The sequence below is a fragment of the Anarrhichthys ocellatus genome, unplaced genomic scaffold (genome assembly GCF_004355925.1).
Source record: "Anarrhichthys ocellatus isolate YVR2014 unplaced genomic scaffold, GSC_Weel_1.0 scaffold1711, whole genome shotgun sequence".
Lineage (NCBI taxonomy): Eukaryota > Metazoa > Chordata > Actinopteri > Perciformes > Anarhichadidae > Anarrhichthys > Anarrhichthys ocellatus.
This window is the reverse complement of record NW_022281685.1, coordinates 806-9,518: the sequence shown is the minus strand read 5'-3', so window position 1 is coordinate 9,518 and position 8,713 is coordinate 806. Positions and strand designations below refer to the sequence as shown.

The window sequence follows — 8,713 nt, the reverse complement described above, 5'->3', positions numbered from 1 at the left end:
ACACACACACACACACACACACACACACACACACACACACACACTCAGATAGAGCTGTATTTAAGGAGACGTGGGGACAGACATGAGGCAGCTGTTACCTGTGATCACACAGACGAGAGACGGCAGAGAAGCTCCTCCTTTAATGAAACCTTCGTATTCTGTTGAGAACAAAACAAGCTGATGAGAAACACGTTCAAAGCTCCGTGTTCAACAGCAGCAGTTTGACGAAGCTCTCGTACCTTCAAGAGCCTCCAGGAGGACGGAGAAGTCCTCGTCCTCTGTGGGGACACGAGACAGGATGAGAAAGACAAAGAGGAACTTGCTGCTGTAAATGCTGCGACGATGTTCTCGCCAACATGTTCTGTGACTTTGTGCAAAGCAGCAGTTTGGTTTGTTGGAGGTTCAGACTGTTTGTGAGACGTGACGTAGTCGTCGTGATGTCTCTCGTTGGTTCTGTAATGTTTTATTCTGTTATGTCTCCGCTCACCCGTCCAGCTGGTGCTGCTGAGCAGCAGCGCCGGTCGCTCTGCCCTCAACGTCACCGTGTCATCAGTGGGGTCACGGACTGAGAAAACGGTCCTCTCCTCCTCCTCCTCTTCCTCTTCATCCTCACACCTGTGGAAACACACAACAGGTGAGTTCGAGGCGTCGTGTTGTTCAGAGTAAACTAGTGCAGCACTACAGCTGACTGCAGTCTGACTTTATCTCTGAATGAACTAAAGCGTCTTCTACTTATTAATTATAACTTATTACGGTGCTGATGTTTCTTTAGATCTGGACTGAAGTCTTAAGTTTGAAATAAAGCTCTGTGGCTTTAAAGCTGGACTTTCATGCATAAAGGAACCTCTGTTACATTCAACACCTCAGGTATGACTGCATACTGGAGTCGATGGATTAATATTCAGAGAAAGAACTCAGAACGTTTCATGAAAATAACTGGAATATTCTCTGAGATTTTAAAGGTGGGTGCTCTCTTCATGTCCACCCTTGAACATTTTTTAACCTTAATCCTTCCTCTGAACGACGAGTTTCTATTTTCATCTGGAGCATCGACTCCAGAAGCACCAGACGACCAGCTGCTATCGTCTGTCCCTGCCAGAGGGGCAGACAGACGTTCTGCACTGCAGCTTCAAACAAAGGATTTGCTTGTATTGATGAACCCACACGAGTCTGTTATTAATATAACATGTCGATTTATTCTAACAGAGCTGAAGTCATTGAGTTTTTCTCACCGGCTGCTCTGGAACTGAGGATGAGTGTTGGCGAGTCTGAAGAAGAGCTCATGCTGCAGCTTCAGAGGAGTCTCTCTGAAGATGGAGGCCGGCCGGTCGTACAGAGTCGTCGCCCTGAAAACAGTCACAGAGAATAAATCAAACAAACTGAAGGTTTCATCTTCCAGCTCGTGGTCAGGTTGGTTGGTCGGTTGGAAGCCTCACTCTCATACTGTTCACTGGTCATTCTGGTCGTTGTTAACACATTCTGACCGGTAGAACAAACACGTCAATGTGCCTTGAATCATTTTAGAAAAGGAGACTTATATTTATACTTTTTAAGACCATATTCCACCCGAGCGATTGTCTGCAGAGCTTTATTTCTGATGTATAAAAACACGATGAGTCCACAACAAACGTACCGGATGCCCCAGTTTTTCTGCAAGTCGTCCTTCATCGCGGTGGTAACACACAGGTGGTGAGCGGCCAGAGGACCGAAGACGTGCTCGTACCTGGAAGAAGAAGAAAAAACTCTTTTTAACACTTTAGAAAATATACATTAACTTAGAAAGTTCAGGAATGTGTTTCTTGTCGGCCGATCATCACAAATCTATTTATTATCTCAATAACACGACTCTGATCTCATGATCCCGTGTTGTCCTCAGGGTTCCATCGATCACTAATCACCGATCGATCAGCCTCTCATCTCACCACCGAGCCAGCCGGACCAGCGGCGTCTCTCCGAGGCTCAGCGCCATGACGGTGAAGCCGTAGTTGTGCCAGTCGATGACGAATCTGCTGCCTCGCACGACGCACACGAGCCAAGCCACAGCGATGCTGGGCAGCCCAGGAGGATTCTGGGAAACGATCATTAACATCGGACAGAAGGGCGGCGTCACATTCACCGTGTACAAATACTTATAGGTAGTATAATTACATTTATTTTATAATATTATATATATTATATGTTTTATATATACTATATATATATAATATACAGTTTGGATTGTTTCTGTATTTATTCATAACAACTGAAAACATGAATCATGTTTCTGTAAATGTGTTAATGTTCAGATGCAGTGCATGAATATAATACAGAATACATAAAGTACACCAACATGAGTCCAGTACCTGCATCAGTATATGAGACTGAGTCTCCATCTTCAGCAGCACATGAAGGAGCTGAAGACTCTGAAGAATCACCTTCGTCACGTATCTGAAGACCTTTGGACCGACTGAAGAAACACAAAAGTACACACTGTACTACATCTCAGAGGTACATATTGTACTTTTTACTGTACTACATCTCAGAGGTACATATTGTACTTTTTACTGTACTACATCTCAGAGGTACATATTGTACTTTTTACTGTACTACATCTCAGAGGTACATATTGTACTTCTACTGATCAATCAATACTTTTACTTGAAATACTTAAAGAACATTTTGCTGCTAACACTTTGACTTGTACTGGAGTATTTCCACAGTGTAGTACTAGTACTTGTACTGCAGTAAAGTATCTGAATACATTAAACACCGTCAGCAGAACGAGGCTCCGTTACCTGGAACACCTCTCACTTCTGTGATGGGCTCCATCTTTATCTTCTCTTCTCTCAGAACGTCTTCACGAGGTTTCGTTTCTACAATATCAGAGAAAGAATATGGTTTTATTAATTCTGCCATTTATTAATGTCGGAGATAATCATCAGATGAATCCATAATAAAGATAATAATTAGTTAATAATTCAAAATAATCTCCAGTTGAAACAATAAAATCCTGCTTTTACATTACTGAGTAATAATGATAGAATATAATATATAATATAATATATATATATATATACATACATATACATATATATATATATATATATATATATATATACATACATATATATATATACACACACACACATACACATATATACAACAGTCACAGTTTAAATACTTTTAACTACATTTTACTGATTATACTGACACACTTTAACTGAAGGAACATTTTACTGTAGCAGAGTATTTATACTGTGTGGTACTAGTACTTTTAATGTAATAAGAGTATTTTTACTTCGTCGTATAAGTACTTTTACTGAGTATTTTTACAGTGTGGTAGTAGTACTTTTACTGTAACAAAGTATTTTTACAACGTTATATCGCTACTTTTACAGTAACAGATTATTTTCACACTGAGGTATTAGTACTTTATTGTAAGTGTATTCTTAGACTGTGGTGCCAGTACTTTTACTGCGTGTTATTAGTACTTTTACTGTAACAGAGTACTTGTACACTGAGGTAGTAGTACTTTATTGTAACAGAGTATTTCCAGTGTGGTATTAGTACTTTTACTACACTAAAGGATGTGAATACTTCCTCCAACACTGGTACACTGTGTATTTAACATCCTCATATTATTAGAATAAGTACTTGTTTATGTACTTCCGGTCGCTCTGTGACACTATTATCAATAAAGTTTATTGATCAACACATCAGCTGAAGTCTTGTGGAGACACAGATGTGAGGGAAACAGGTGAATGAATGAATGAATGAATAATGAATGACAGCATGAAGCTTCATTCTTACCTAGAAACCCGACAAACGTAACATGGTACCCGTGTTTGCTGAGGGACAGAGCGTGATACTGCATCCGAGGACTGCGACCCAAATCCCCCAACACCAGCACGCACACCCGCCGGTCGGTCCGGTCGTCCCGCCGCCACCGCAGCCACCGCAACCACCACAGCAGCGACACCAGTCCGGTCACAACGGCCAGAGACACGACCGGACACGTTACGCCCGAACCGGTGACATAAAAAGCGACTAAAACGGACGAAATCACCGCAAACACGGCCAGAGAAGCCGGGCTGGTGCAGCGCTTCGCCATGTTTGTTTGTGATCAGTGATGACGTGGCTCAGCGGAAGAGGAGGAGCTTACAATTTAAAGGGACCGCGGACTTTATGGTGCGTTCATGGACAAAGAATATGGTCATCACACGACAAATATGAGATCAATAACAGAATTATTTTGACAGAATTATCTGAATCCAATGATTCTACTTGTGTTTATTGTGATACTTTGTTGTGTATAGCCTATTGTACTTTGTTATATTGCATTGCATATATGTGGTATTTAAGCACAGTACTGGAAGGGCACAATGTATGCTGAATATGTGACAAATACAAACTTGACTGTCACTCATCTATTTTGAAATGTTCAATCTGAAAAGGACAAATTCTACTTGATGAATCTCATAATTTTTGTTGTCAAACATATAGAAAAATGTATGAAAAGAAGGTCCAATGAGAAAAACAGGCAAAACAAGCTTTCCTAAAATATCCAGAATATTCAGGATATTAACCATAACGCTGCACACAGCAGAATAAAATCATTGTTGTGGCTGAATGAAGAGGAGAGACGCTGTTCTCGGAGTTGCAACCAGTGGGGATCGTTTATTCTTGTGCTCACAGTGACAAATTCACAACAGATCCAAAGTGTCAGAGTTCTTATACGTCTCACTTTTATACCTTATAGTTCTAACCTTACGTCACACTCCAATCAAATCCCGTCAATTGTACCAAAACCAAACCCATCTCTCATTAAGTCATTCCTCTTCCTCTTGACTGGGTCAGGCTGGCAGGTCAAATCACAAATGTATGGAAGCCCATTTCCGAGAGCAAAAAAATAAAAAATAATTCTAATTATTATTTTTTTATGCTGGTGGAAAAAAGTAAAGAAAGTAAAGAAAAACAAACAACTGTTTTTTTTTCTTTCCTTTTTTTCCGCCAGCAAAATATTTTTTTTTTTTTTTTGCTGGGGGAAATGGGCTTCCATAGAAATGGGCTTCCATACATTTGTACACTTTTCTGGAAAATTGTGAGGTCAGGCTGATCTGATATCAGCTCTTTGGCCTGAAGTTTCTCCTCAAAGTTCTCCTCTCAAACGGGTCTTCCGGTTTCAACTTCCGGTTCAAGCGAGGGTCGCTTCCGGTTGAAACCGGTTCAACCGGAATCGAGAAAATGACAAATAAGAGACTTGTACCCTAGGGGTACATCCCGTCTGATTGGACGCTGCAGCCAGGATTGATGAGATTTTTTTCAACATATTGGGTACATCCCAAGTCTCTTAACTGCATCCTCGTTTCCCTCACTTGAGTCCTTTCCTTGCATCTTAGTCCCTCCCACCAGAGATGCATGGAGGAAACCATGCGAGGAGAGAGGAACGAGGAAATATCTTTTAAGAGACATGAGACGTCCTTTCCTCAGTTGCGTCACGTGAAGCGACGTCCGTTTCTGATGACAGCTGATCAGCTGTCAGTCGGCTTTAACAGCTGGAGAGACTTTTGATAAGTTTGTGTCTGTTCACATGATCACTGTACTTAATAACAGTAACTAATAACACTAATAACTAATAAAGACACACAGTAATCACCACTGTAGAGGTGTTTCTCTCTGTAGTCTGTTAACAAACTGTGTCCTGTGTTCTGTTTATAAGATCAGGATCCATTTCTACCAGCGGAATGCGATCGTCTTATTTATGAATTATTTGCGTCTGTACGTTTTGAAATTCAGATTGTGACGTCATTATTAAATAACCCAGAATATGATTATTGTTTCTCTTAAATGATAAAACTCATCAAACCCGACAATCAGGAATGAACAGCCTCACGTGACTGAATGAAATGATGATAAATGATGTAAAAAGTGTTTCGTCTCTCCAGCTCTCGCTCTCTCTCTCTCTCTCTCTCTCTCTCTCTATATATATATATATATATATATATATATATATAAAGTGTTTCGTCTCCCCAGCTCTCTCTGACTTTAATTGTTTCCATAATAAAAGTTCAGATCATGAAAACACAAATCTTTCTAATAAATGTAGAAAGTTGTTTGTGGTCCTTTTGTTGTTCAGACTACAATGAACATTTATTTAAACCAGATGTTGAATCATAAACGAATCAAATATAAAGCTTGAGTTTAATCTGTGATCCGTCTTCACTGTTTACATGTTGAACAAAATCTCATCAGTCCGATCGGCTGCAGCGTCCAATCACATGACTGATGAACAATGAGGGGGCGTGTCGGCCGTTAACACACTTCCTGGAAGTCTGTTCTCGTGGTTCCTCGGAGATCCCTCCTCTCTCCGCGATCCTCGCTCCTCAGAGCTACATTAGAGCTTTGGGACGGCGGTCAATATGGCAGCGCAGAACAACTTCCGGTTCAAGCGAGGATCCAGGAGCGAGGAAATGACAATTAAGAGACTTGGGATGTACCCATTGAATCGATTCTGCCCCAAGCTGAGTCTATTTGAGGACGCTGATTGGCTAAATTGCATGTCACACATTTATATCTTTAATCAGCAATTGGCTAAACTGCTTCATAGACCCGCCTCTTTTGGGCAGTTTCTCCAGCGCCCCAGAGCTGCTGAGACGTGCACGCGGAGAGGACGTGCAGGAAAAGCATATATTTACCGCAGATATCATATTTTACACATATTACTGAGTGATTCCATATTTCAAAAACACAAATATTGACAATTTGTATAGTTTATTATTATCATTATTTATTTTATTTTATTTGTTGTGGCTCAAGGTGGGGCGGCGCCCTGGCGCCCTCTATTGACCAGCCGCCACTGTAACTAATGTTTACTTTATCACAATGTTCTGTTTATATTTTCACGCTCTATCTTACATGTTCTCATATCCTACTTAATTATGTATGAAGGTATATTTGTGTCTTTATTACGCAAACAAAAAAAATTGTTTTAAAAGCAAATTTCTCGCACTGCAATCAAAAATCAAGTTTGTAAGTGAAAATATATAAACTGAGAATAATTTATTTGTTAGTTTTGCTTATGAAACTAGAATTTCTGGTTAAAAAAATAAAATCTTTGGTTAAAAAATAATATCTTTGGTTAAAAAAAAAAAGCTTTGGTTTCAAAACGAAAAGCTGAGTTGAGTTTTTTGTTTGCGTAATAAAGACACAAATACACCTTCATGGGCGGGGCATACGCTGCTGAATGTGCCGGGAGTTTCTATTGGTCGGTTTGACTTGGCTCTCGGTATCTGCTCCATTAAACACAGACGGGAGGTTACGGTGACATGGAGGTAAATTGACATTATACTGCTCTGTTTTGTCAAAATGATTTTAAATGTAGCAGCACTTCACTTTGTTTTCATGTTGTTAGTCTCTTTTTTTAAAGAACGACATGGAGGGCTGCTGTGTTGACATGAAGCTCATAGGATTTATTTTAAATTGTGTCATACATGCGCAGCTAACCTTAGCTAACATAGCCATGCCTCAGGCAAAGTGCATGTAACGTTAGCCCACAGTGGGCTAACGTTACATGCTATAACATCACACGTTTGTTAAAATCATTGGTTAAGTTACGTGACATTTGTAGCTGACAAGCTAACTAACGTTAGCGGTAGCTCGTCTGCCTGTATCCGACCGTAGTTAAGCCTTATAAAGTAACTTTTTTTGCCTTCACTTTCAAACTTCAGAGGTTGAATCATATTTTACTGAGATTATGACGATTTTACAGATCATTTATACTTCATATTATGTCCTTAAACGGACCAACAGGAGCTCAGGTTGTGAACCTGAAATATCACTTTAAGTCCGGTAACGTTACAAACGAGATTAATTACAAGGATAAACTGAATTTGAGTATTTTGCACCTTTTGTTTTGTGGTGTGAAATAAAACTAACTACATTTTTTTTTGTTTTAGGGAGCCAGGAGCAAACGGCTCAGTTCATCAAGCTGAGGGGGAAGAACGACGGCCTCTTCACCAGGGACAAACATTCAGCAACCGTAGCTTTGGATTAAGACATTAGTCCATTTGTAATATCTCCATCTGACCATCCTGTACTTAAGGTTACAGTTACATTAGCTCTACTCCTATATAAAGCCTTTACTAATAGGACAACCAGTAGAGAGGACAATACACTTCTGATGTGTTATTGTGATGTCACCTTTTTCTTTCTTTTATTTAAATTGAAATAAGACATCCATGTAAATGATTTCTATGTGAATATGTACGGTATATATTCTGCTGTGTAAAATTTGTCAATCATCTAAGTTTGCATCCATGTGTTAACTTTATTGATAAATGTTTCTCTGTTCATCATTTTCTCAATGTGATTTGGACAATTTTGGCAGTCACCCTCCCAACTGCAAGTTAATAAACACGTTTGCTGATATTTGTTTTGCTGCTGTTGTTTTTGTTAACTGTCCTCTGCCTTAGGATTACAAGTATCCAGGCTCTTTTCTCTACTAGAAAGATTGAGAAATAAATAAATATATATGTATATATAATATATATGTATATATACATGTATGTATATCTACATATATATTTATTTATTTCATTCACACATATATATACATGCATGTATATATATGTATAATTAATATGATTATTAATTTAGAAAAACTAGAAAAAAATAACTATGAATGAATTATTGAATATATGATTGAAAAACAGATTAAAACTAAAACCTTTACAGT

General features: G+C 39.1%; 1 protein-coding gene across 3 annotated transcripts in view; it reads right to left on the bottom strand.

Annotated features, from left to right (window-relative positions):
* The window catches only part of LOC116377816 (chitobiosyldiphosphodolichol beta-mannosyltransferase-like), a 4,387-nt gene extending 296 nt beyond the window's left edge, over nucleotides 1-4,091 (bottom strand). The window contains exons 1-9 of one of the 3 annotated variants that reach the window (XM_031839555.1): nucleotides 3,790-4,091; nucleotides 2,775-2,852; nucleotides 2,343-2,446; nucleotides 1,923-2,068; nucleotides 1,634-1,723; nucleotides 1,233-1,346; nucleotides 488-615; nucleotides 240-278; nucleotides 99-158 (exon numbers count right to left, since the gene is read on the bottom strand). In XM_031839555.1, coding sequence (XP_031695415.1) covers nucleotides 99-158; nucleotides 240-278; nucleotides 488-615; nucleotides 1,233-1,346; nucleotides 1,634-1,723; nucleotides 1,923-2,068; nucleotides 2,343-2,446; nucleotides 2,775-2,852; nucleotides 3,790-4,090 — 1,060 coding nt within the window. In that variant the 5' untranslated portion in view covers nucleotide 4,091. Of the gene's footprint in view, nucleotides 1-98; nucleotides 616-1,232; nucleotides 1,347-1,633; nucleotides 1,724-1,922; nucleotides 2,069-2,342; nucleotides 2,447-2,774; nucleotides 2,853-3,789 lie in introns of all 3 variants that reach the window. The other 2 variants (XM_031839554.1, XM_031839553.1) reach the window with 2 other exon arrangements.
* Between the last annotated feature and the right edge of the window lie 4,622 nt (nucleotides 4,092-8,713).